At 45.9% G+C, this 27991-nt stretch overlaps 1 protein-coding gene and 1 pseudogene across 1 annotated transcript in view; one reads left to right on the plus strand and one right to left on the minus strand.

The window, feature by feature from the left end:
* The window catches only part of LOC105485411 (ATP binding cassette subfamily A member 4), a 126388-nt gene that overhangs the window by 80036 nt on the left and 18361 nt on the right, over positions 1 to 27991 (plus strand). The window contains exons 24-38 of the mRNA XM_011747756.3: positions 1604 to 1688; positions 4386 to 4591; positions 4950 to 4998; positions 9667 to 9932; positions 10588 to 10712; positions 11181 to 11279; positions 12073 to 12259; positions 16628 to 16722; positions 18252 to 18284; positions 19713 to 19818; positions 19949 to 20023; positions 20253 to 20422; positions 21902 to 22079; positions 26092 to 26207; positions 27246 to 27393. Coding sequence (XP_011746058.2) covers positions 1604 to 1688; positions 4386 to 4591; positions 4950 to 4998; positions 9667 to 9932; positions 10588 to 10712; positions 11181 to 11279; positions 12073 to 12259; positions 16628 to 16722; positions 18252 to 18284; positions 19713 to 19818; positions 19949 to 20023; positions 20253 to 20422; positions 21902 to 22079; positions 26092 to 26207; positions 27246 to 27393 — 1938 coding nt within the window. The remainder of the gene's footprint in view (positions 1 to 1603; positions 1689 to 4385; positions 4592 to 4949; positions 4999 to 9666; positions 9933 to 10587; positions 10713 to 11180; positions 11280 to 12072; positions 12260 to 16627; positions 16723 to 18251; positions 18285 to 19712; positions 19819 to 19948; positions 20024 to 20252; positions 20423 to 21901; positions 22080 to 26091; positions 26208 to 27245; positions 27394 to 27991) is intronic.
* Positions 510 to 1026, minus strand: LOC105485410 (large ribosomal subunit protein eL21-like; annotated as a pseudogene).

Genomic DNA, 27991 nt, shown 5'->3' on the forward strand with positions numbered 1-27991 from the left:
TACTCACACAGGCTCTCGTCATCAGAATTGGTGTCTTTGTTCTGGGACCATTTGCAGAAGATTTCGATGAACATATTCTGAAGCCTCCTCCTACAGAGATGCTTTAGCCAAAATGAAACAACTAGCTTTAAATGGTCTGCAATTATTACATGCCAGATTACACACCAGGATCCCAAGCTTCAGATGTGGTTTAGTGCAACGTAGAAGTGAGTGTCTTATTTTGTAAGATTAGGCTGTTTTAAGAGCAATTGGTTAAACTTCGTTCTTTTTTCATTTCAACATTCATATTCCCTAATTAAACCTGAATTTCAGTGGTAAGTGAAGGCTAAGAGGAGGCCTCCTTGGGTGCTATAACATAAAAATGATGAAGCCAAAATATACCAACCAACCGAGACCACTTCAGCATATCAGGAAACCCAGTTTTATGTCTGTGCTGCCAAGTGGACAAACTGTGTCATCCTAGGCAAATTATTTAATTCCTCCTTATTTTTTTTCCAGTCCAGAGGTCTTTTTTTTTTTTTTTTTTAACACCTAGTATGCCATGAATTCACAGGGAATAGGTTCCAGCAGCTCAGGCTCCTTCCCATTGGTTCTCACAAAGTGTGCTTCTCTGGGTGGAGCAGGCTGGCGCTTCAGTGGAACCCAGGTACCTTTCTCTTTGGCTTCTTTCTTTTTCTGATCATTTTCCTTCACGCGTTTCAGGAAGCCATCTCGGCTCTTAGAGTGCTTAATGTGCTCAATACGCACATTAATTCTCTTGGCAAGAATCTTGCCCTTAACATGTTTGTTTACAACAATGCCAACAGCATGCTGGGTAACATTGTAGACTCTTCCAGTTTTGCCATGGTAACACTTGTGGGGCATTCCTTTTTGAACAGTACCCATTCCCTTGATGTCTACACCTTTCTTATAAATTCACATATACGTGGCCAAAGGAACAACTCCATGTTTTCTAAAAGGCCTAGAGAACACATATCGGCTGCCTCTCCTCTTTCCCTTTGTGTTCATCATTTTGGCGAATTACTGGAAGATGGTGGTTCTGGCTGAAAGGCCCTCCTTATTATTATTATTTTTTTTTCTTCTTCACATGTTAAATGAAGCTGATGACTTCTGCTTCTGCTTCTTAGGGATGTGAAGATAAATGAGATAAAGTATTATAAATGTGCTCTGGGCTTCTTAAGAACAGGCATCGCTCACATTCAAATGGTCACGAATATGACATGGCAACATTATTTATGCCTCTGGTTTAAGTGTCTGGCTGCTGCTGGGGTTTCCTGTTTCCATCCACAGCGAGGGAAGCGCAGAATGTCTCCCACAGGCAGAACCTACAGCTGCCACATAATTGAAGACAAGCCAAAGGGACCCTTGGAGGTTCTGCTGCTCTCTGTGCGTGACTCACACACTCTAGGATAAAATCAAGCGACTACACCCTCAGAATACTCAGATGAATTAACAGATTAAACAGTGAAGAAAAAAATGTGTTGACTACGCTTGGCAGTGAGAAATAAATAAAGCAGGCAGTGACAGCAGCCAGCATCAGGGAGAGGCTGTCACTGATGGGATGTGTATCTTGTCAGTCATCGCGTCCATCTGTCTGTTGCAGGGGACCTGCAGCTGCGCGTCTAAGAGTTTCTCCACCACTTGTCCAGCCCACGTCGATGACCTAACTCCAGAACAAGTCCTGGATGGTAAGGACTGGACGGGCCATACTTGGGTTCCTGTCTGGCAGCCATCTCCCACTATTGCTGGGTGTGTCCTGTTGTGATGCATTTTAATGGGAGCAAAGAGAACACTGTGTACTTCTCAAGGTCACGCAGTTGTTCTTTCGCTTTGAGCTTCTTTCTCCTCGTCCACCTTCCTTCATTCCCAAAGGGATTTTAAAAGTCATGCACCTAAGGGCCCTCTCCCTTTAATTAGGAATACACTCTGCTCTTACCCTTAGTAAGCCTTCATTCCTGGGGTCTCCCTGCCCTGGCTCCAGGCCACATTCCTTAGTCTGGGGAGAGCTTCTTTTACATGTGTGACATGGCGCCCTCTAGTGGAAGCATGGTGATGCACGGCTCTTCCAGTGAACTTGTGGAGTCAGATTGCATGTGTGGATGGCAAGTCTGGAAATAGCATACACTCCTATTACACTCCTGATTCTCCCCTCAGCTTCCCAACTTCCCAGTGAGTCTCCCTTTAATTAGGATGCACTGAAGCTCTCAGGGGTGCCCCCATCTCCAGGGAGCTGCAGTAGAGAGGCTATCCCCTCTCTATGTGAGAGAACATGTGAGAAGCAGATTCCCACACAGGAGCAAAACTAAGCTTATGTACTGATACAAGTTAATGAATGGGGAAAGTATCTGCTTATCAAAGAAAAAGCAAATTTTTCTATTTAGCACAAACTTTTTCTAAATGTTAAGAATTTACTGACTGAAGTCTGGTGAAGCAAGAGAACCGGACAATATTTGTGTCGTCCGATCATTACAACTGGAGGGAACATGCCGGGAGAGCCGTCGTCACGGTTCATGCACCTGCCTTCTCTTTACACTGAGAGACCCTGTGAGGAACAGGAAACATCTTTTTAGGATGACACTTCCGGGTCTTCCTCCTAACCACAGGCCTGCCTTCCTGTGGTTATCTATCGCCCCACTCTCTGAATCTTGGTCAAGAAGTTTATATTTGTTTTAAATTAATACTAGTATGTTAAGTTACTGTGATTTGCCAAAACTGGCTTGGAAACAAGGCCTAAGTGGCTGAATGATTCTTTTTTTTTTTTTCAATTACTTTATTTCTAAATGAAGATTTTCTTTGTATAGAATCGGGATGCCGTGAATGGTGGGAAATGCAGTCCATAGTTAGGCCTCAAATAAGACAGGGAAAATCATTTAATCCTCAGTTAGCTCCTTGAAAGTCTTTTCACTCAAACACACCCACACACCACACACACACTCACGGACCTCCCTCCCAGATGCCCAAAGCCCTGCTGACCTACAGAGCTACTTCTGGAAAGGCTGACACATGCCTAAGACACAATTCCTGGGAATCCAGCAGCTTTGGGTTCAATTTCCTTCCTAAGAGAACAATGAACATGACCCCTGGAGAGCGATTAGGGCAGAGCTGCTTCCGTAAACGTAAAGGACTCTCCAGCCTCCGTATGAAGTCACCCCAGAGCTAAAGACAATCAAGTCCAACTTGCAGATTTGACATAAAGCAAGACTTCCAATCCAGCTAGGCAGAAGGATTTTGGTTGAAAGCCATGAAATCCCTTCATATGGATCATTTTTTAAACAACAATAAAAGAAAAGAACCTACTGGGTGTCCTCAAGTCTGAGAGCTGCTTTCTGAGAGTTGTGTTTTGAGTCCTGGAATCCCTCTCCCTTTGACCTGCCTCTCAAGACAATGTGTGAGATAACTCTCTCTTCAAGTGTATGCAAGTGAGGTTTTTACAGTTAGATTTTTAATTTTAAGGTAATACACACTTGTACACAAAATTCAATTCTGAATGCATACAGGTGTCAGATAAACAGTTGATACCTGACACTTGTTCACAGTCCATGATATGCACCCCATATCCTACCCCCTCCCCCAGCTTCTCCCCATGGCTTCTCAACCCCCCTCTGCATTTCCTGTGAGCTGAGGATTCAGTTTTGTTTGTGGAGGCAGGTGCAATCCCAAGAGAAACTGTGCAGTCTTCTGAGAAGTTAGAGCAGGCACGGGTGTGTGATTTAGGGAAGGCACTTCTCACTCAGCTTGGTCACCGGTTCCAGGTTTGTGTCTTGGGCAAGTCCCCCATAGCTGAGGACAAACCAGAAAAATGAAAACGACTTTGACTTAGCCCTCAAGTTTTCAGTGAATGAGAATGAAAGACAACCATAACTAAGAGATTTCTTACCGAGATGATGTAAATGACAACAATAGCAGCCAGCACTCACCTAGGTGCCTGGTGTTTCTCTAACTGCTTTGTGCAGTTTAACTCATCCGGTCCTCAAAAACAACAATGAAGTGGATACCATTATTTTCCCCTTTTCACAGATGAGGAAACTCGAGTGTGACCCACCCAATGTAACATAGCTTGAGGGGACAGAACGTTTGGTTGAACAGAGGAGGAACTGGCACAGGAAAGTTGCATGACTGCACCCCCCGCCTCGCCCCCAGGTTGCACAGCTGGCTAGTGGGGAGGACTCTGCTTCCATTTCCCTCTGCCTCTCAATGGTGATCTCAGGGCCAACTAAGCTAAAAACAGACTTGATGGAGCATCAGTCCTCTGAAAGAGTCACTGCCAAGATACAAAATGCCTCTTCCTCAAAGGGGAGGTGGAGAGGAGTAGGAAACCTGGGTAACCTCACCATCTTCCAGGTTCTGGAAAACAGAGCTGGCATCAGTCTTTTTTCTTGTCCTAGGGGATGTAAATGAGCTGATGGATGTAGTTCTCCACCATGTTCCAGAGGCAAAGCTGGTGGAGTGCATTGGTCAAGAACTTATCTTCCTTCTTCCAAATAAGAATTTCAAGCATAGAGCATATGCTAGCCTTTTCAGAGAGCTGGAGGAAACGCTGGCTGACCTTGGTCTCAGCAGTTTTGGAATTTCTGACACTCCCCTGGAAGAGGTAAAGTAGAGATTCCAGCTGGTTTCTGTCAAGTGCCAGAAGTGGTGGTTCCTTGAAAAAGTCTAACATTAGAGCAAAGTTGTGTAAAAGCAAAAAGCCATCATTCCTCACCCAAGCATAGCAACTATCTTTATTTTTGGCATACTTCCCGCTTCTCTGTATGCATACATATTTTATGTAGTTGTGGTTACTGTGTGCTTACGTTTTTGCATTTATAGAAGACGATGTTCTTAGATAAAGAGTCATAATGGGTTTTCTTCCCATTATGAAGCAATACCAAACAAAACGGAGCTTGGGTTAGATTTTTCTGAGAGTAGGAATGACTAAATAAAATTCTCTCTTTTTTTCTTCTTGACAGATTTTTCTGAAGGTCACGGAGGATTCTGATTCAGGACCTCTGTTTACGGGTATGGTGCTGGAGACTGTGGCTTGTCCCCTTCCTCTCCCCCCTCCCAAGTTCTATCTTGAAAGTCTAAGGGGCTGGGTGCGGTGGCTCATGCCTGTAATCCCAGCAATTTGAGAGGCTGATGCAGATGGATCACCTGAGTTCGAGACCAGCCTGGCCACATGGTGAAACCCCGTTTCTACTAAAAATACAAAAGTTAGCTGGGCATGGTGGCGCGCACCTGTAATCCCAGCTACTCAGTAGGCTGAGACAGGAGAATCGCTTGAACCTGGGAGGCAGAGGTTGCAGTGAGCAGAGATTGTGCCACTACATTGCAGCCTGAGTGACAAGAGCAAAATCCATCTCAAAAAAAAAAAAAAAAAAAAAGTCTAAGGAAAAAGTTATGAAACAACAAAGAAGACAAATATTCCTCCATAGTATCTGACTCCCCAGTAGTAGGCACTTTGCATCCTAGATGGCTTTGAGTGACAAAGGAATAACAGACTGAGTTAGGTCTGGGTGGGGACACTTTGGATGAATGAGGATTCTTATGGAGGTCAGCTTGGTAGCTCCGTCCCTCAGCTTCTCATGCTGGGTCCCCAGTCCCTTGTTCCTGCCACATCATCGTCCTCATCTCCTCCTGTCATCTCCAGCAGGCCTCTGATCCATCCCTGTCTGCATGAGTGACAGCTGGCAGAGTCCTTAGCGTTTATTAAACACAACTCAGATGCCAGTCTCCTGGCCCCTTTGAGATCAACATAAAATCATTTTGAACCCTTATTTAGTGGTCTATGGGCTTTGAAAACATGGGGACCAAAATTCCTGTGGATTCTAGAAGTCTCCCTTCTACATGTGTCAGCCTGGGCACCAACTAGCTCCTTCCATAAACTTTTAACAAACCCACAGCCACACAAAGCATCTATGAGTGTAGCAGAGTTTATGGTAGAGGGTGGAGGGTGGGGAGATAGACATGTGACAGGGTTACCTGCCACACAAACAGAAACTACTCCTGATAGAACACGAGGCATCCATCCACACTGTAAAATCCTCCCCTGGTGCAGGCAAAGCTTTGCAGCGATTTTCGTTTGCTGCCCCTGGGTTCCTAACACCTCCTAAACCGCGAGTTACCTCCTTCTTCTCAGTGTGGCATATTTCAATGTTTTCCTGTTGGAGTGTTTCCTCTTTATGGGGATTCTGGAATCAGCTCTTAAGATAACTTGGTTTTCATCTTTCTTCATAAGTGATCCCAAATATCTATCTACTATGCCTAGAACTACCAATGGACACATATACCAGCCCAGATAGGCTTCAGCCCATCCCAGTACGTCACGTGGTGGCCAAAAGATGTAGTCATCCTGGCAGAGTGGGGGTGGAGCAGGAAGCAGTTCTCTCCAGTAGGCAGGAGCAGTTCACCACATAGCCCAAGTTTCTTTCAAGCTCTGCTGACACAGAAGTTGAATAATCTCAGCTCACCCAAAGTCAAAGACTTATATTAACCAAGACCAGAATGAAAATATGCTAATTTATATCAGAAGCTTTGCTGGATTCAAGAGTTAGGGCCTTGTACCTGTGCCGAATATTCCATCTTGATAAATAGGCCCTCTCAGAATAAATTACACATCAGAGGACTGTTTAGTCAGCATAAGCGTAGAACAGGATATTCCAAAGATACAGTCAAGGGGAGTGGGTAAGAGTGTAGCTTCTGGAGTGAGGCCGACCAAACATCAAACCTGAACTTCATAATTTGCAAACTTACTGGCTTTGGGTAAGTACTTAGCCTCTTTGTACCGGTTTCCCCATCTGCAAAATGGAGATAATAATAGCATCTACTTGTAGCATCGTTGAGAGGATTAAATGAGTTGATGCTTGCCAAGTTATAAAACAGTATACGATCGCTGATTAAAAATTAGCAACTCTAGACTCAAGGTTTACAAACCATCTTTTACCTCAAAGCACTTAACATCCACTGTCTTATCTGATTATCACTGTAATCTCATGAAGCGGGTAGGGCAGGGGTCTGCTGCCTCTGGGGGAACTGAGCTCACAGGTTGGAGGGTTTGCCTAAAGTCACCCAGGCCGCTGGGTCTCACTCTCTGGTCTTGGCTCTCAAATCTGGGATGCTCAATGCCACACTCTCAGCCACTCTTCAGAGGGCTAAGTACATTTATTTTGAATTAACTCAGTCTTAGAGGATGTCACTTTCTGACCTTGTCTCCAGAGTTTAAAGGAACCTGTAGCTGTGCATTGGGGTCACACATTGCGTGGCATGGACAGGGTCTGTGGCTGACTGCCACGGTTACTACTTGAGACCGTCATTACAGCAGTTACTACTGTTACTGCCTGAGAACATCATACAAGACTGAACGAAGGAATGAACATAGAAATGATAACAAAAAACCAAAGTAACTCTTTTAAGGAAAGGCTAGCATCGGGAAGAAGAGAAGAAGAAAAGGTCTTCCTGCTTCTAGTGAGTAAAGGCAACCCCCTAAGCTTCTGCAGCCCGTCGTTATTTACTGGGTAACAAGAGCAAGGCGCAGGAGGTAACGATTGGTCAGCTGCTTAATTGATCACAGGTTCATATTGTTACTGACAGGTTTCAATTATGCCTAATCATCAGAAACATTTGTGCAGCCTCCAACAAGGGTCAATGCCTCCTCTGAAGCGGTGGCTCACAGTCAGTAACTAGAAAGCAGCAGATAACCAGGGACAAACTGGCGATTCTGAATAGGCCTGGAACCCTTAGCTCTGGCCATGTCAGTGGGCTCCAGTCAGGATGGAGCCTTCAGGGAGAGATCAAAGCTCAGAGGTTTGAGATGATATCAGCCAGCAAAAAGGAGGGGCAGCAGGGATCCTCCCAGAGGGAGGGCCAGCCAGAGCAGACATCAAATCTGAGCCCAGATCAGGAGAAGGAGCCGGCAGAACTGGGGCTCTGGCACTGAGAACCGGCAGAACTTCGCCCCTCTGATTGCAGGTACCAGGGCTGGGGCTGCCACCCGGCCTTCGCATTCCCAGGCCTGGCACATCATAGGTAAATGTAGTTGAAAGGATGACTGAGCTCACCCAGTTCCCTTTACAACTGTCCTTGTCCTGGGGGGCTTGAGGAGGGTTAAGAAAGCAGCTAGGGACCAACGAACAGTCCTCTAGGCTCTCTGTGTCCAGCAATAGTTGTTTGGCAAATGAGCATTAATCAGTGACTATAAACTATAGCTTCAACATAACCGACAATTTGCAGTGGTTTCTAGAGCATGCTCCCATGTGTTATCTCATTTAATTTTCAAAACAATCCTGTGAAATGTTCCTTTTTTTTTTTTTTTTGAGATATTGTTTCGCTCTGTCACCCAGGCTGGAGTACAGTGGCCCGATCATAGCTCACTGCAGCCTTGACCTCCTGGGCCAAGGGGTCCTCCCACCTCCACCTCCCAAGTAGCTGGGACTACAGGCCCACACCACCGTGCCTGGCTAATTCCTATTTTAATTGTTTGTGGAGACGGGGTCTCCCTATGTTGTACAGGCTGATCTGAAACTCCTGGGCTCAAGCAATCCTCCCAGCTTGGCCTCCCAAAGTGCTGGGATTACAGGCATGAGCCACCATGCCTAACCTCACTTTCATTTTACAGATGAGGAGTCTGAGAAAACTAAGATTTAGGCAGATTGAGTCACTTCCCCAAATTTATGTATCTTGTAAGAATTCATATTCAAACCTCAGTCCCCGAACTCTTAGTTCATTAATTTTTCTACCACTTCTCAGTATTCTCTAAGAATTCAGAAAGAACCACATTGACTCTGATTTTTCATTTGTTTAAGTGCGCAGGTAATAGTTGAATGTATTTTGTTGTTTAAAACTTCATATAATACACAAAAGGCTAAAGTCTCACTTCTCACTTCCTCCCCCCTTTCTATCCAATTCTCCTCCCCAGCTTCTGCTGACAGTCGGCGGGCATTCTTTTAGAGTTTTACAGTTATGTGTGTGTGTGTACATAAGATGTCAGTTTTTGTTTGTGTACGATACATGAATTTTAAACATAAATGTGAATGTATTACACATATTGACCTGCACCTTAGTTTTTTTGTGTGTTTGTTTTGTTTTGTGCTGTGCTGTTTGAGAGGGAGTCTTGCTCTGTTACCCAGGCTGGAGTGCAGTGGTGCAGTCTCGGCTTGTGTAACCTCTGCCTCCTGGGTTCAAGTGATTCTCCTGCCTCAGCCTCCTGAGTAGCTGGGATTACAGGTGCCTGCCACCATGCCTGGCTAATTTTTGTATTTTTGTAGAGAGGGGGTTTCACTATGTAGGTCAAGCTGGTCTCAAACTCCTGACCTCAAATGATGCACCCGCCTCAGGTCCCGAAGTGCTGGGATTACAGGTATGAGCCACCGTGCCCAGCCAGTTTTTTTTTAATTAACTAAGTTACATATTTTAAACCTCTCCATGTCAATGCTTTTAGAGCTATTTCATTCTCTTTAATGTTCATAGAGAATTTTAAGGCAATTTCAGGTGAATCTATATAATTTCTCTGTATAAGTAATTTACACTGGAAAGTAGACTTTTATAAAGATGATTAAGCTACCAGCCTGGTATTTCATTGCTGACTTAAATGAAGAGAAAAACCAATGCTGTAAGGAAAAAAAAAAATGGCATTAGAGATCCAGACCTCACAGGCATCTTCCAAATTATTAATTCAATCTCCCAAAACAGGCGGCGCTCAGCAGAAAAGAGAAAACGTCAACCCCCAACACCCCTGCTTGGGTCCCAGAGAGAAGGCCGGACAGACACCCCAGGACTCCAATGTCTGCTCCCCTGGGGCTCCAGCTGCTCACCCAGAGGGCCAGCCTCCCCCAGAGCCAGAGTGCCCAGGCCCACAGCTCAACACAGGGGCACAGCTGGTCCTCCAGCACGTGCAGGCGCTGCTGGTCAAGCGATTCCAACACACCATCCGCAGTCACAAGGACTTCCTGGCACAGGTACTGTTGTCGGTCGGTGTTTAGCTGAGCTCAGTGGCTCCCCTCCCAGCCTTCCCCTCCTCTCCTGAGTGTTCCTGCACACATGGGTTCTAATTCAGCAAGGAGCACCCTCTTTAGATTCTGCCGGCTTTGTTTCCCGCTTTCCAAACCCTTATTTTGATTCTTGGTAACATGAATCTTCTTTGTAAGTTGGACCTTCCTTAGCAAAGAAAATAGAGTAATAGTGAAAATGTTAATATTGTTTTTATTTTTACAGTGAGGGGTAAAGTCATGTTTTCATTCATTGTTGCAGTGACCCTACATATCAAAGTCATTGTCTTCTTTTTTCTTTTAATGTTTTTTTAATTTAGAAAAAGAAGCTCTGGTTCAAAGAACAGCGAGTCATATGACTCACTCTTTGAACTGCCCTTTGACGTCTGGCTGAACACTGGGCTCATTCAGATTCTTCAGTGGCCACCAGAACATTCTATTTTCTTCTGCACATCTTAGCTTTGCGCACCCTGCCTATTATGTTCTCCCAGAAGCCCAACCCTCTCCACCAGGGGCTGATTAGGAGGCTGCAAGATAAATGTTTAAAAGAATGAAGATGTGTGTGCACAAGCGCCTGACGTCTCCATGCCACAGTCATGTTTATTCCACGTCTATTCTCCCACAGATCGTGCTCCCAGCCACTTTTGTGTTTTTGGCTCTGATGCTTTCTATCATTATCCCTCCTTTTGGCGAATACCCTGCCTTGACCCTTCACCCCTGGATGTACGGGCAGCAGTACACCTTCTTCAGGTGCGCAGACTCGGAGTCACCATTCTCCTCCGTGGGTTTGGGGCGCCTGGGTCACACACTGCTTGAAAGGGCCCTGACCTTCCCACTTCACTGGGACCTTCACCAATGAGGGAGGGGTCTTGGGGCTCCCTGCAGAAAGGAACTTAATGTATCTGCCACTGCTTGGAAAGGTGATCCCAGTGGACAGGCAGGCACGACTGCTTGGGAAGGACAAGCGGGGAAAGGAATGCAAAGCTTGGGTGAGTGGGTTGAAGCGCCATCTTTTTGAGGCATAGGTGACGTGCCATCAGACCACTGCGAGTGTTTGGGCAGCGTACGGCACTCCCAGGAGAGCTAGCGCCATCCCAAGGCAGCATTCAGTGCCTCCAATACATACCTGGCACACAACAACTATCCAGTAAAGGCTCTGAGTTGCATGTTGTTGGCACGTGTCTGCTCTGTCCCAGTCACATGTCTCACTCTATCTAGCATGGATGAGCCGGGCAGTGAGCAGCTCACGGTACTTGCAGACATCCTCCTGAATAAGCCAGGCTTTGGCAACCGCTGCCTGAAGGAAGGGTGGCTTCCGTAAGTCCCTACGCGCCCCTGTCCTAACAAGACTAGCTCCCCTGGGAGGACCCGACGGTGGGGTTCAGGATGGCAGGCACTGGGGAGACCCCACTCAATCCTGCTCCTCTGGTCACTTCCATATCTCTGACCAGCAACCCCCCCACCTCTCCTTCCATACTTGTGTGCGGGGCATTCACTGCCTCCTAGGAAGCCCCCGCATCACTGGACAGCTCTATATTTCTCAGCGTAGAAGTTCTATGTTGAGTTGACAGATGATTCCCCATAACTTATTTGAAAGGCTTCTGAGAGGGGAGGGAGGGAAATGGGGTTATGCTATTGTGTAATTGGGCCTTGAATGGCATGAGTGACATAGTGGCCAGTACCCCGTGATTGTTATGAGTCTGGAGAAGGGAGTTAGCGAGGGCCGTTGACATCCACCAGGAATCCTAAAAGTTCAATATAGTTTTAACTTTTCTCACTCAGTCTTTTTCAAAACTGTCAATAAGGACGAAAATAGACTATTTTCAAATTCCTCTTTTGGTTACTGTGTCTCTCAACAGCTAGAGCTGTTAGGAGAAAAAAGGGAGATGAATGGTCCACAAGCTAGAGATGTTTATTCCCCAGCCCCACACCTAGTCAGTCAACAAAACCCTAGTTTTGATATTGCTTGAGCAGAAACCAGCCTCCAAGAGAATAAGAAAGGACCTGGGTCTAAAGAGTAGGAGGAAAGGGTTAGGCACTATTTCTTATGCCTAGGGATTCGTCATCAACTTTGGGGCTGATTGTGGAATATTTTCTTGTCTTCCATGAGGGAGTATCCTTGTGGCAATTCAACACCCTGGAAGACTCCTTCTGTGTCCCCAAACATCACCCAGCTGTTCCAGAAGCAGAAATGGACAGAGGCCAACCCTTCGCCGTCCTGCAGGTGCAGCACCAGGGAGAAGCTCACCATGCTGCCAGAGTGCCCCGAGGGCGCCGGGGGCCTCCCGCCCCCCCAGGTACCTGACCCTCAAACAACAGGGCCCCAGGTCTGCCTGCCACATGGGGACTAGGAGGAGTCCCTGGTATCTCCTGAGTCTCTCGCAAACTAACATTTCAAACTGGCAGTTGAGTAGGGGACTAAACCAAACTCCCTGCGCCCTCTGGGAGGGGTTCCCCGCAGGGCACTGTGGCTGCCAACTGGAGGAAGCCACTCACCAAAAGCTTCATTTTCCACCAGATACTTCCTATTCCATTTAGGAGAAAAATGTGTTTAAGCACTACAAAAATTATACAAGTCATATCTGCTCATTATATAAAAATTAGAAAACACAGATAAGTCGGAAGGAAAAAAATCATCACTTGGATATAATCACCAATAATGTTTGGTTTGCAGCCACCCAAACAAATTGTATTCAAAATATTGTCTTGAAATCTGATTTACTGCATAACTTACTATGAACATGCATCCATGTCAATAAATAGAATCTGCATCATTTTTAATATCTGTATATTATCCCGTTGTTTGAATTTCCTTTTTTTTTTGGAAACAGAGTCTCACTCTGTCACCCAGGTTGGAGTGCAGTGGTGCAATCTCGGCTCACTGCAACCTCTGCCTCCCAGGTTCAATTCTCATGCCTCAGCCCCCCGAGTAGCTGGGATTACAAGCATGCACCATCATGCCTGGCTAATTTTTTTGGTAGTTTTAGTAGAGACAGGGTTTTACCATGTTGGCCAGGCTGGTCTTGAACTCCTGGCTTCAAGTGATCTGCCCGCCTCTGCCTCCCAGAGTGCTAGGATTACAAGCGTGAGCCACCGCACCTGGCCTAAACTGATCTCCCATTATTGGCCACTTAGGTTTTTTAGTTTTCACCATTATAAGCAATGCTATGACGTACATTCAAATGCAAATGTATTTACACACTTATTAACAGTCTTAATTAAGAAGCTCTCCATATGCTGTGTCTCTAACATCTGCAGGTATGTACACAAATACATGTGCAACCAGCGTCCGTCTTTTGCAGGGACATTAGTGATCTTGGCTCTGAGCAGCACCCTGTCGTGGGAGTTCTAAAGTCCAGAACAGATTACAGTGAGCATCTCCTGGGGGATTTAGAGACACTGAAGAAGGCTGTGTCCCTGGTTGATAATGGGCTTCCCAGTTGACTTGCCAGGGCTGGGCCTTAGACAGCCCTGTCCAGTGATTTGTCAATGAATAAACAGTTCCCAAAGAGGCTGTGAGTGTGGTGGGACAGCACAGGTATGGGACACAGAGAGCCCTGGGTGGGCTACTTGACCTCTCTGAACCTTAATTTTATCACCTGTGAATTGGGAATAACTGCTTATTTCATAATATTATTATGAGGATTTAATGAAATCATATGGGCAAGGAATTATTTAGAATTAGATTCAACTTAAGTGATGACAACCCTAAACTAACAGTGGATAAAACAAGACACAACTTGTTCCTCACTCATCTAAAAGTCTACATGGGTGGTGCATGATGTTCTATTCTGTTTCTCCTCCACACTAAACGGCCTCAGCCCCATCAGCCAATGTGGCAGGAGCTGTCTTCTAGGCAGCGGAATGGAAGAAGGATGAAGCAAAACAGAGGGCAGAGTGTGCACATGTGCTATGTTTAGGGAAGGTTTTCTGAAGCTCCCACATAGCACTTCCACTTACAGACCCAAGAAAAAAGCCTGTGGCTAAGGCAGCAGGGAGGAGCAAATAATGGGAGCAACTAGATTTTGCCACCGCACCTATCACAATCTGGCTTATAAATGGTGTTATACCAAGAACACCCAATCCCTGCTCTTTTTATATTCTAAAGCATGTATCTTTATATTTCTTAAGCAATATATTCTCTCTTTGAATCACAGCTCATTTGCTGCATCATAGGGATTCCAAACGAAGGACCCGAGGAGCTTGTCTCAGTCCTCTGTGCCCCAAGAGGAAGCTTTGCTTGTTTGCTTTGTTGTCAGTGCTCAGGGCCCCTGTGGCTGCCTCCACTCAAAACCCTCCAGCCTCAGGACATCAAGGCTGTCATATTGTACCCTGAGCTCTTGGCCAGGGCGAGGGAGGGGAGGCCAAGCCTACCTACACGGTGTTTCATTTCCTAAACGAATCCTTACTTCCACGCTGTCCGTGCAGCTTAGAAACTTATTTTCAGTAGTGTTGGTCCTTGGTCCCTGGACAAAATGTTACAGCCAAAGTTCTGGAAAAAGGCAAGCCAAAGTTCCTGCTGCAATTTTCTTTCACTTCTGCATTCCCTCACTATTATACATGCCTTCCTTGGAACAAAACTGAATGCCACGAATATGCACAGGAGCAGCACGCGCGCTCTCTCTCTCTCTTTCTCTCTCTGTCACTCTTTCTCTCTTTCCTTCTCTGTCTCTCTCTCTCTCTCTTACTCTTTCTCTCTCAATCTCTCTCTCACTCTATCTCTCATTCTCTCTCAATCTTTCTCTCTCTCTCTTTCTCACACACACACTCACAAACCCACACTCTTATTCACATCTGTCACCCTAGCCACTCAAACACAGTCCTTATTCAGCCTGGAATAAGTCCAGAGGGTGTGGGCCTGATTCAGAGGCAATCAGTTGTTCTCATCTGGGAAGTGGGGCAATATGGTCTCCAGGGACCCTCCCTGCTCTAACATTCTTTGAATGTGGTGGGTCCTGAGGTGAAGCACTCTGTCCCTGACTTCTAGAATATGTGGAAATAGGGTTACACAAATATTTTATTAGGCAGAATTTTTATAAAACAATTTATCGTAAGCTATCCCAGCCAGTAGCAATTGTTCCAACCTGGATTCCACCAGGGGAGCTTGGCAGGTCTTCTAAGTGCCATTTTCAGCTTGAGAAGCAGGTGACTGAGTGAAAAGAGCAGGGAGGAGACAGAGGCAGACTTAGCTCCTAGGCCCTGGGCCACCCACCTGCAAGTTTGCAGCCCAGTCAGTGTAAGTCGGCTAACTGTTCTGAACCTCTGTTTCTCTGTCTGTAAATTAAGTTAAAAATTCTTCTCTCAAAGGGTGTCAGGATGAAGTGAGATCATGTATACAGGGCATTTAACATAGTGCCCGACACACAGGGAGCGTTCGGTATGCCAACTCTCCTCCTGGCAGGAGAGAAAGAAACAAGGTGAAAAGAGTGAATTAAAGAAGAGGCAAGTCAAATGGGAAAACAGGGGAGGAGACAGAAAGTGTATAAAAAGGAAAGAATGGTGCGTAATAATGGCCGTGTAATGCCACCAAAATCCCCTCAACTACTTCTGGGCAGCACCCTTGACAGAGTGAATGCTTTTACCCAGGGTCATGACTGACCTGTGAAGTTGGCTAATAAGAGAAACTAAGTGCAATGTGTTCCCAGATTTGCAGTAATATTGCCACCTGGCGGACAAACCCATGCACCTTTGAATTTTCCAAAATCTTTCGATGTACTAGCTTCCAGTCCTAGATGTATTTTGAAAGTGATTTGTAATTTGTAAGGCACTATTCAAATTCTTTCATTAATGTCACAAATCGACTGTGTCAACTGTATGCCACGCACTATTCTGGGTGCTGGGGACACAACAGCTCACAAATCAGGCAAAGTCCCTGCTCTCACCAAAATGATATCGTGCGGGGGATGACAGATACCATACATAAACAGATCCACCAGGAGGAAATTCTCAGATGGAGATGAGAGCTATAAAGATAACACAACAGTCTGTGACAATATAGAGTGACTGGAAACAGGAACATTTCTCCGAGGAATAGAATTTGGACTGAGTAAGCCATGAGAGGGTCAGGTAGAGTTCCCAGGCAGAGTGAACAGCCAAGCACAAAGCTGTGCCGGGAGAGAGAGGTGCTCACTGAGAGACAGGGAGGGGAGTGCGGCAGGTGAGCTCAGAGAGGGGCAGGGCCACACACGTCGGCCACATGGGACTTGGTAGTGAGTCGAGATTTGATCCTAGGGTTTATGGGAGTGGATAAGTAAGCAAGGTGACTGAGGTGCTCGGGTTTATATTTTTATAGCTCAAGCTGGCTGCTGGGTGGAAAACGGAAGTTGGCAGACAAAGGACAGAATCAGGCAGACCAGTGTGGAAGTTTCTCTAGTGGTCTAGGTGGTGGCTTGGGTAGGGTGGCAGTATTGGAGCTGGAGAAACGCAGATAGATTGGAGATTTATTTTGGAGTGATGCCATCCTGTCTTGGATTGGAGAAAAAAAGAGGCATCAAAGATGAGTTACACATCGTTGAAGTGAGAACTAGGGAGATGCCAGTACTTATTTAGTATTTTCACAGCAGCTGAATCCATAAACAATTTTTGGAGGAGAACAAGCAGTTTCACAAACTGCTTGTAAGTCCTCAGGTTCCAAGGTAATTAATGTGGGTGTCTCATTACCTCAGAGAACACAGCGCAGCACGGAAATTCTACAAGACCTGACGGACAGGAACATCTCCGACTTCTTGGTAAAAACGTATCCTGCTCTTATAAGAAGCAGGTAAGAAGAAATCCTTTTATGCTTTTTATCCTGGCTCCCTGTAGAAGATATTGACTAGGGACAGAAGAAAATTTTCTCTCACAATTTATCTATGATCAGGGCAGTGGATTTTTTTCTTTTTTATCTAATTCAAGCACCTCATTCAACATAAAAAAGCAATTGAGGCACATACAAGTAAAATGTAACTTAAGATTAATTCTTTTTGTTTGTTTGTTTGTTTTTACATTTAGGGCAAGCAGTCTTAAATTTTAACCCACGTATTATTAAAAGTTGTATCAGAAGACCATAGAAGTTATTCAAAAATGTAGCCACATATTTTAACTAGTTAAAAGAGAGAGTAAAAATTTGGAGGGAAGTGGAGGAGTATAGGGGAAAAGGTAGAGGAAAAAAAGAAAAAAAGTTAGAGGCAAAAAAGAGAAAGGAAAAAGATAGGGTGGAAAATAGGCAGCAGGATAGTATCTGAATCCAGCACAGGCCAGGGCGAGCCAGGTCAGCTGCAGCTGTCATATTCTAACTGTGAATTATCTGTTATCACTGCCCTTTGAGACGCCAATGAACTTGTCAACAAGTATCTAGCTCTCTCGGCTCTCCAGCTGTTCTTATCCGCCCCACCCAGAATGGAACAGCTTTGAGAGCCCGTATCAGAACAAGCAGCTTGACAGGGGCACGCCATGCCAGGAGAGAGGATCCTAAGGAAGTGTGGTCCAGTCCGCACAGACTCTGGAACTTTTAAGATAAAACCTCCTGTCTAACTTTAGTAGAACTTTCTGTGGCTTCACCTGCCAGAGCCCTGAACAAGGGATAAATTGACTTAATTAACTAGAACACACTGCAGATGGTGAAAGCACTTAGCAAAATAAAGAACGCCATCCAAGCCCCAAAATAAAAGCAGAGTAAAGAGAATGCAACAAACAGTAACCATCCCAAACTTAGTTCTCAGCAGCAAATCTGCAGTATGAAATTTTGGGTTTTGTGCATGTGTACTGAAAGGTTGATGACAATGACAGTTCATGGGATTGAGCTCTGGGGTCCAGAGTTGGCATCTGTTCATTTCCCATTTTGTCATTTTACCCTTGATTGACTGAATGTCAGTGCCTTAACTTTGGGCTGTGGAGTGAGTCAGAACTCCCCCCAGGTGTGCAGGTGGTTGTTAGAGTCTCATTTGTGCAGAGTGGAAGACAGGAGGCTGCAGCCTTCATTCCACACTGACATGGTCGTTGCCATGTGTTCTGGATCCAGATCGGGCATACTGACCTGACGTATGACCTGACAACAGGACCACTCAGAAAGTCCAGCATGCGTGATATAATTTGGAGAGCCAGTGGTGGAAATCATAGGTCCTTTCTCTGCATGTGTATTCAGGCAATGTCCCAGGGCTGGACGGCTTCCACATTGCTTGGGTATCAGAAAATGCAAAAATGCCCCTGAAGACTGAGACTTCAGTCTTCAAAATGAATGTTTGGGAAGGAAAAGTTAACAGCACTGCTGTACTTGTGGTATTCATTGCATTATTTTGTTTTGGCTTTCAGCTTAAAGAGCAAATTCTGGGTCAATGAACAGAGGTAAGAAACTATTTTTATCAGAATTAAAATCTCAGCTTGATTCATTGTTGAAATAATCGCATACTTTTAAAAGGCACACCTCACAGCCATGTTGAAGGGCTGTTCAGTATGTGCTCAGGAAGTCACAAGACACATCCTGAAGAATATGTGTCTAGGGACATCCCAGACTCAGAAGACACTAAGTGGTGTCTCTTCTTGGAGGATATAAGTGGGGGTGGCATTCCCTGATGAGGCGTTTCAGAGCATTCTCACCCCAAAAAAGCTTCTAAAACCTCTGAGTATATAACAGTTTATAATACTCCAACAAGAGAGCCTTGTAGCCTAAACCCAGGACACTCCTTGGCCCATTCCTTTTAAGCTTCAGGGAGTGTGGGCCAGCCCCAGACCCACCCCATTCCTGAGGCATCCTGGAGGTTGAAATGATTCCAGAGGTTTGGAGCCTCATCAAGGGGGACTCTAGGAGCCTGCTGCCTCCCAGCCTCCCTCAGGAACTGCACCTCCAGAACAGGTGTGGGGCTGGCGTGGATGTGCTTTCCTGGGCAGATTCTAGACCATACACATGAAATCTGGCTTTCAGGATTGCTCTCCAGAGGGACCTGTGGGGCCTCAGCTGAGACAGAAAGTAGGAGTGAGGCAGTGATTCAAGGCCCTGAGAAAGAGCTCCTCCTCTGCTTTGTGTGACCAGCTAATTCATTCTGTTCTGTTGAGTTTAGCTTTTGCTCTGCCTTTGAAGGGTTTCAGGCCAGGGAGTGATGCACTCAGATTGGTGTTTCTGCACAGTCACTTCAGACTTGCAGGCCAGTACGGGAGATGGAGCCCAGGGCCAGTGAAGAAGCAGAGTACAAGTCCAGGCAGGAGAGGCTAAGGGCTTCCCTGAACAGGGGTGCGGCACAGAAGCCCCAAGAGACAGGGATGACAGGATGAAGATGGGTCCTGTGCTGCTAGAAGTAGCTTCAAAGCACAGGGGTGGCACAGAAAAGTAGTCCTTGGCTGGGGTGGGAGGAGATGACATGTGAAAGAGGACCTGGAGTTGTCTGAATGCTCCCAAAGAGAAAGGTGCCAAGGCGAGCTAGCAGCCCTGCAAAGGCAGAGACACACAGGCAGTACGGGCCACGAGGAACTCTGGAGTGACTCGATACGTCCAGAATAGACCACTCCAGGGAAGGGCTGAGGAAGGATGAAGTTGGAAAGGGGCACAGACAAGATGCAGAATGGCCTCAGAGGCCAGGATGAGGGTCTGGACTCCTTCCTAGAGGCAGCAGCAGTGGGAAAAGAGTTAAAAGTTGGTTTGTAAAATGGAGCCATGTTGCTTGCTGGTTCAGGCAATTCCCCTGAAAGTCCACATTTCCCTACAAAACCCGAGAAAGCTACTACTAGTAGGCATGAAGTTCGTGGCGCTGGTCTGAGGATTTCTCATTCCCTCGCCAGGTATGGAGGAATTTCCATCGGAGGAAAGCTCCCAGTCATCCCCGTCACGGGGGAAGCGCTCATTGGGTTTTTAAGCGACCTTGGCCGGATCATGAATGTGAGCGGGGTATGTAAACAGACTGGAGATTTGAGTAGGATTTTTGACTTGCTTAATTACCATGAACTACAAACTCTCATGAGCGATAACAGGAAAAAAAACAAAAACCCTCTTGTTTGTTTGTTTACATGGTTTTTAGGGCCCTATCACTAGAGAGGCCTCTAAAGAAATACCTGATTTCCTTCAACATTTAGAAACTGAAGACAACATTAAGGTACTTGACCTGTGTGTAATCTGCTCTGGAGCTGAAAATTCACCTGAGCTGGTTATTTTATTTGTACTTTCCCACCTTCATTGAATTCCCTCCCTCCTCCTGCTGAAATCTAGCAAGGAATGTCTTCCAGCTACCAAACCCTTCCAGCTTCTCAAATTTCCTTTCCTTCACTGATTCTTCTTTAACTAGCTGTTAGTGCAACGTCTCAGATGTCCTCTCCACCCTCTAGGTGTGGTTTAATAACAAAGGCTGGCATGCCCTGGTCAGCTTTCTCAACGTGGCCCACAACGCCATCTTACGGGCCAGCCTGCCCAAGGACAGGAGCCCCGAGGAGTACGGAATCACCGTCATTAGCCAACCCCTGAACCTGACCAAGGAGCAGCTCTCAGAGATTACAGTGTAAGCCACCACGGCCCCAGCCTCACCACTTTCTTGTTACCTTCTCCACTCTTTCAACATCCCAAGAGAATTCTCACCACTGTGAAGTGCTGGTTTGGATGGTAATGCTGTTTAGTCAGGCACATATGAACATATGACTTTCAAATAAGTGCCTCACGCCTCACGTACCAGACCTCTTGGTCATTCTTTCTCCCCCACATTTATGTGGAAAGTAAGTTTACATTTGGTTCCATTCCCTTTTGGCTCTTGATAGCAAGTTTCTGCTGGAGCTTATACAATTATTATCTTTGTTATGTGCAAAGCAGCTGCCAGGAACTGGCAAAGTTCAGTAAACCTTTCAGCTCCTTCAGAGTAATTATCTTAGATTCCAGGAATTTCCTCAGAAGAGCATACTTTGGAGATGTCGACAGAGCTTTGCTACCCTCACGCTGAGGCTCTTCTTGCACAGTTTCAGCCAGTGGAGACAGTGGTCTTGTGCGTTTTGTACTATGTTCACTCTATTTGAGGCCTACATGGAGGAGGGGTTGATAGGAGTGCCTTTGTTAGTGCAAACTTCTGCAAGGTTGTGGGGTTCTGATTTTACTATCCTAGCACATGCTGAGTGCCAGTGAACATGCGAGGGTCATCCACTAAAACTTGGGCCTTGGCTCCTTGGTGTCTTCCTCTGAACACCCTAGGGCCCTAGACTGTCCTCTGTTAATTCTCACTCAGCCACACTTTCGTGTGTCTCCTTCCAGTCATTTGTTCTAAGCTTACTACGTGTATGGATGATACGATCTATAGTTTTATCAGGGCAGTGGCTACCACATAGGATACCTTTGTGGAAATTAGTAAAAGTGCTCTTTTCTGTAGGTGGACACTGTCCCATGCCAGGGGTTATGGCTTGTACATAAAGTTCAGGCTGACTTTAGCCCCAACTTATCCTTTAGCCAGATGCCTTATATTTGGTTGAGGAAAGGATAAATAGAACCAAGCCCCTGTACAACTTACCTGCCCTCTTTTCACTTAAATTTACATTATGAACATTTCCTTGTGTTATGACGTACTTCTTGAAAATGTGATTTAACAAGATGATGATTAACAAAAGATAAATCTCACAGACCATATGTCTGTCAGCATGGAAAATTCAAGAGACTCTATAGACAGATTATTAGAGCTAATAAGAGCATTGCAGTACATAAGATTAATATATACATATATTTCTATACACCATAAAAATAATTAGAGAATATAATAAAAAGAAATGTTGTCTAGAAATATTCACATGAAACAGAAAGGCAACCCACAAATACCCATTTAACCTTGGTCCATATGGATTAAGACAGTTTAGAGAAGTGACAGCTTCAGGGTAGAGAAGGGGAACCTGAAGGCCACCCCTGGGTAGGCATAAGGCCTTCCCAAAGCCTGACTTTGTATCTTCTCCTCCTTCTGCTCCTTCCTCTTCATCGCCTTCTCCCTGTGTCTCTGGACTTGCTGCAGGCTGACCACTTCAGTGGATGCTGTGGTTGCCATCTGCGTGATTTTCTCCATGTCCTTCGTCCCAGCCAGCTTTGTCCTTTATTTGATCCAGGAGCGGGTGAACAAATCCAAGCACCTCCAGTTTATCAGTGGAGTGAGCCCCACCACCTACTGGGTGACCAACTTCCTCTGGGACATTGTAAGTGTCAGTTTATAGCGCCTCCCTCCCCTCCGTGGGCCCGAGGAGCTTGTGTGTGCTCTGAAGGACCAGACCGAGTGGGGAGGGGTTCTCACCGTGCCAGGGCTGCTGAAAGGCACTGGGCCAAAGGCCTTGTGTATCTGTTGTCCCTTGACATCTTCTTAGAAAGGCACAGAACTAGGAGCCCAAAGCTAGGAAAGGCTGTGGGGTGCAGCTTAACAACTGGTGGATGGGGGCTCTCTGTGTCCTGCACCAAGGGGCCTCTGACCTGTCAAATAATCGCCGCACTGCAGGCATGAGCCTGGCCTTCCTGGAATCAGTCTGGCTCTGAGAAGGTAATACAAAGGGGTCTTTCACCCCAAATCCCCTTCTCAAATCCTGCCCCACCTTCAAAAGGGTAAGGGTAAAACTTCCCCTGTGGTAGGGTCACCAGATAAATACAGGACACCCAGTAAAATTTATTTTCAGACGATGAATAATTTGTAGTATAAGCATACCCATACCCTACTTCAAATATTGCACAGGACATATTTACACTAAAAACAAAACAAAACGAAACAAAAAAAAATGGTTGTTTATCTGAAACTCAAATTTCACTAGGCATCCTAGATTTTAATTTGCCAAATCTGGCAACCCCAGCCAGTGGCCAAAGTAATCAGACCTTCACTATATCATATTAACCACCACTACAGTGAAAAATGAAGAAAAAATATTTATCAAATCAATAGCACACTATCGCCTTCCATACAACCAAGGTTGGTGGGGGTAGGGAGGGGTCAGGATAGGGTACCTTATTACAGGCTGCAGGGTCAAAGGAATTGGTAGTAAAGACCTAGTTATAATGTAGCAGGGATGATTATGACATCAACCCCAGTCTATTCTAGATGTCTTGAGTAGTGAAATCTTAACATTTTAAGACCAACATGAGCCTCCACTTCATGTGATGATAAGATATACCTACTGATGGAGACCAACACCAATGACCTTCTCTTCCATGGCTTTTAAAAATGATGGTGAATATTAGAATTCCTGAAGATGGCCAGGCGCAGTGGCTCAAGCCTGTAATCCCAGCACTTTGGGAGGCCGAGGCGGGTGGATCACAAGGTCAGGAGATCGAGACCACAGTGAAACCCCGTCTCTACTAAAAATACAAAAAATTAGCCGGGCGCGGTGGCGGGCGCCTGTAGTCCTAGCTACTCAGGAGGCTGAGGCAGGAGAATGGCGTGAACCCAGGAGGCGGAGCTTGCAGTGAGCCGAGATCGCGCCACTGCACTCCAGCCTGGGCAACAGCGTGAGACTCTGTCTCAAAAAAAAAAAAAAAAAAAAAAAGAATTCCTGAAGATATGATTTCTGTCTTACTCAGCTTAGTAAGCAGCTATCACTTAACAATACAAAACCAGAAATTATCAGTAGCAACTAAATTATTTCCTCTCTCTTCTGTCTACACGAGGAAACACTCATAAATCCATGGGGAGGAGGTCAGAGCCTGAAAGCCTCTCTTTGGATAAGAGCATCAGTTGCAGGTGCCACATTGGCCCTGTGATTCTAATATAAAAGGAGCTAGGCCAACCAGCACTGAAAAGGTACTTAGAAAAGTGCTGGGGCTTTTAATTTTACTTTTTTTTTAAAGATGAGAAATAGAATTTACACTTGGGGCTGGCCCATGTGTGTGTGTGTGTGCGTGGACGTGCGGTTACAGGGATCTCTGAGCCTTCGGAGAGAGATGTAGCTAGGATAGAGTGGACATCTGAGGTGGGAGGTGATACTAGCTGGCAGGGCAATGAAGGGGTAGAAGATGGCAGGCACCATGTTAGCAGATTTTCGGATGCTCCAGAATTTTAAAGCTGGCCTGGAATCTGACCTCTGTGATCTATCATTTTGGAACTTAGTACTGCCTTTAGCCAGTGGCAAAAAAAGTTGAATGAAGAAAAAAAATTATTGCTTATGTCATTCACTTAGCACATATATGATGTTTTAAATTCTTGTATGTGTCATCTATTTTTCTTTACTTTAAAATTTTGAAACAGTTACAGACTTATGGAAAAGTCGCAAGTACAGTTCAAACCTTTTTTTCCTGAGTCATTTGAAAGTAACTTCTCAAGAAGATGCCCCTTCTCATTTGTTTCTCTCTTCCTGTCTCTCTCTCACCCCTCAGCACCTCCGATATGCACTTCCTAGAAATGAGGACACACCCCATACAACCGCAACACAAACTGTCAACATGAGGAAACCAGCTCTGATGTGTCACCACCACCTAATCCTCACACCCCACTCCTTTTTCGCCCATTGCCCCAGTGATGTCTTTCAGAGAAAAGGATCTAGCTCAGAATCATGCGTAGCATTTGATTGTGCTGTTTCTTTAGTCTTGTTCAGCCTGGAAGAGTTCCACAGTCTTTCATTAACACTCATGGTCTTGACACTGTTGAGGATTGCGGGCTGGTTATTTTGCAGAATGTCCCTTGGTCTGAGCTTGTCTGAGGTTTCCTCTTGCCCGGGTTGAGGGTGTGCTTCTTGGCAGCAGTATCACCGAGCAGATGCTATGTTCTCACTGCATCCTATCAGGTAGCTTCTGATTTCCATCTGTTCTGTTACTGATGATGTGCAATTTGCTCACTTAAAAAGGTGTCTGCTGAGCTTCTTTACTGTAAAACTACTCTTTTCCCCTCTATAATAAATACAAATTTCTGGTAGAGGCACTTCAAAGATATATAAATATCCTATTAATTATACAACTTTCCATTTATTCATCCATTTATTTATCTCTGTATGCAGTCATGGTTCCTGTGTTAATCAATGGACTATGATCCGAGACTATCATTATTTATTTTGATATTCACATTATCCTCAGTGTGGTCAGTGGGGGCCCCTTGAAGCTGGCTTCTGTATCGTCTTGACTCAGGTCCTCATTCCCCTAGAGCTCCTCCGTGCTCAATGGCACAGCAAGATATTCCAGGCTCAACCTTCCATTATCCCCAGTCCTACCCTCTCCCCAAGAAGCCCTGGTTCCTGCCAGTGGGAAGTGGCCCTCAGAAACCAAGATCTGTGTGCTAGATATGTTCATTGCCTCTGGAGCACTATTGGTCCCAGGCTTTCTCAGTGATAGAACTAGGGAAGATATGGATGTACACACACAGGTATGCACACACCTCTATCTGTAGTTCTCTATCTACCTACACATTGAACGCTATGAGCTCACCAAAACCAACTCTACAGGGCTCGTTCTAGTTTTTTATCTTTCCACATCTGTAACTCCCTTCAATAGTGAGACGCTGGTTTCTCTTACTCCCAACTCATTTATCTACCGGAGCTATACACCTGAACATCAACAGTGCTCAACTCTGCCACCATCCCTTCCCCATGTGGATGCCGTCCTCTCCCTGCTCCAGCTGCCTCTGCTGCGTGTAGGTCCTCCTCGTTCTGCTCTGGCTCTGATACCCTGCACCAGATCAGCCTCCTATAAGGGTATCTTTCTCATCCCATTGAGGCCCCCACACCCCACACCAGGTTGCCTTCTGAGGAAGCCCTTCTCTGGTTCTTGTCCTGCTCCTGACAACTGTGGCTCCTCCCCTAACCCCACTGTTGCTGTCCCCTTTCTGTGCCCAGTGTAATGGCTGTAGGACTAAATTGTTTTAAAAGGGTATCATTATTTATTTGAGTTTTGTGAAGCCAGGAACTAGGCTTTAAGTTTTTCTGAATTCTGAAGACATGCTTAGAAGAATCAACAAAACTTTATGACCAGTTAGAGAGTGAGAGACCAGGCAGAATTTTGTAACTGATCCTTTCAAAAGATACAAACTGAAGGTTCCCTTGGCAGGGAGGTAGGGCGCGGGCTGCGGTAGGAGGACTAGTGACAGCTTAACATATGTTTGCCAACCAAGAACTGTTTAACAAGCAAGTCGAATCAGAATCCCAGACCCTACGAACTGGAGAAGCCTGGCCCCACCCCTCATTTTGCAGAGCTGGAAGCAGGTCTGAGAGGTTAAGTGATTTTCTCTCCTCTTCTCTTTCTGAGATGAATTATTCCGTGAGTGCTGGGCTGGTGGTGGGCATCTTCATCGGGTTTCAGAAGAAAGCCTACACTTCTCCAGAAAACCTTCCTGCCCTTGTGGCACTGCTCCTGTTGTATGGGTAAGCCGTTTGGGCCATTAGCTAATGCCTCTGAAGAGAAACCCGGTGGTGGGGGTGGGGGATCATCTCCTGACAGAAAACCTGGGCTGTCCTGTGGTGGTAGCACCCGCAAGTTTAGCTTCCAGCCCCAGGTAGGGTCTGAGGCTGATAACCAGGGATCTGTCTAGCTTCTGTTTCTGACTCCACCGACAGAGGTATCTCTGAGGCCTGGTCCGGTCAGCAACAATGAGAGAAGTCCCACATGGTCTGAATCTTCTACTCAAACTGAGGCCTTGACCAAAACCTGGGGGTCAGCCATTCCCCAGCTCCTCACCCAGCTCTGACTCTCACTCATCTGTGGCCAATCTGTCCACCTCAGCGTCCCCATGTGAACTGGCCAAGAGTTACCGCACACAGTAGAAGACTCTGACCAAAAAGCTCCTCCTGGGTCAGGGACAGAGGATGACACAGGGGTTACATCAGCAGAGTTACAGGGCCCAGCATGCAACTTTCTTTCCCACATGTGTAACTTTGAATGAGTAATACATCCATCTGGGCCTCAGTTTCCTCATCTGTAAAATGAAAATAGTGATCCTGGTCCTTCCTCTGTGGGCCAGTAGAGCCTTGCCAGAGCACTGGTCTCCACATATCTCTCTTGGAAATAGAGAATTTGGGAACCAACCTGACTGTAAGCTGTGAAGATGAGCTCGCTGGGACCCTTGGCTGGGCTTTGCTGACCCAGGCTAGAGTGGGAGGTGTTGCAGGGTGGAGAACCCACCTGTGAGTTGTACAGGGCTTTGTAGTTTACAGAGTACATACACAGCTAGCAGCCCATTTGCTCCTCACAAAACCCCATGAAGTGGTCAGGGCAGGCATCATTATCTCCATTTAAAGTTGAGGCACAGAGACCAACAAATAGAGTATCTCTCTGGTCCCCTGGGACTCTGGCCAGTTCACACATATCACCTCAGGTGTAAGGGTAGTGCATTATATTTAGATGTATTGCAGATGGAATGGAAAGTAGAACTCCATTGCTCTGAGTTGTCTCATTTCACACAGATGGGCGGTCATTCCCATGATGTACCCAGCATCCTTCCTGTTTGATGTCCCCAGCACAGCCTATGTGGCTTTATCTTGTGCTAATCTGTTCATCGGCATCAACAGCAGTGCTATTACCTTCATCTTGGAATTATTTGAGAATAACCGGGTGAGCATCACTTTCTTGGCTTTTGTGTTTGATCAGTAGGATAGCAGAATATGTGTTGGTCAAGCAGAGCCAGGGGCAAGTGTCATACATGTAGCAGCTGAATGCAGATGAGTGCCACTTTCTTCCTCCCCACCCTTGACCCCCCTGCCTGCCTGCCTGCCTGCCTTCCTTCCTTCCTTCCTTCCTTCCTTCCTTCCTTCCTTCCTTCCTTCCTTCCCTCCCTCCTTCCTTCCTTCCTTCCTTCCTTCCCTCCTTCCTTCCTCCCTCCCTCCCATCCTTCCTTCCTCTTTCCTTCTTCTCCTCCCTCCTCCCTCCTTCCCCACTCCTTCCTTCACTCTTCAGTTCTTCCTTCCTTCCTTCTTCCCTCCTTCCCTTCCTCTTTCCTTCTGCCCTCTCTCCTATTTTCCTTTCTTCCTCCCTCCATCCCTCCCTCCCTCCTTCCTTCCTTCTGCCTTCTTTCCTCCTATAAACTCCTTTTTCGTTTCTGTGCTCTGAGTGAAATTGTTTTCTGTGTTTATTCTGCAAGCAAAACTTTATTCTTGCAATAAACTTTAAGCTTTGCTTACTCTTTCAGAAAGGTTTCCTTAGGGACTTTGGG

The sequence above is a fragment of the Macaca nemestrina genome, chromosome 1, assembly GCF_043159975.1.
Source record: "Macaca nemestrina isolate mMacNem1 chromosome 1, mMacNem.hap1, whole genome shotgun sequence".
Taxonomy (NCBI): Eukaryota; Metazoa; Chordata; class Mammalia; order Primates; family Cercopithecidae; genus Macaca; species Macaca nemestrina.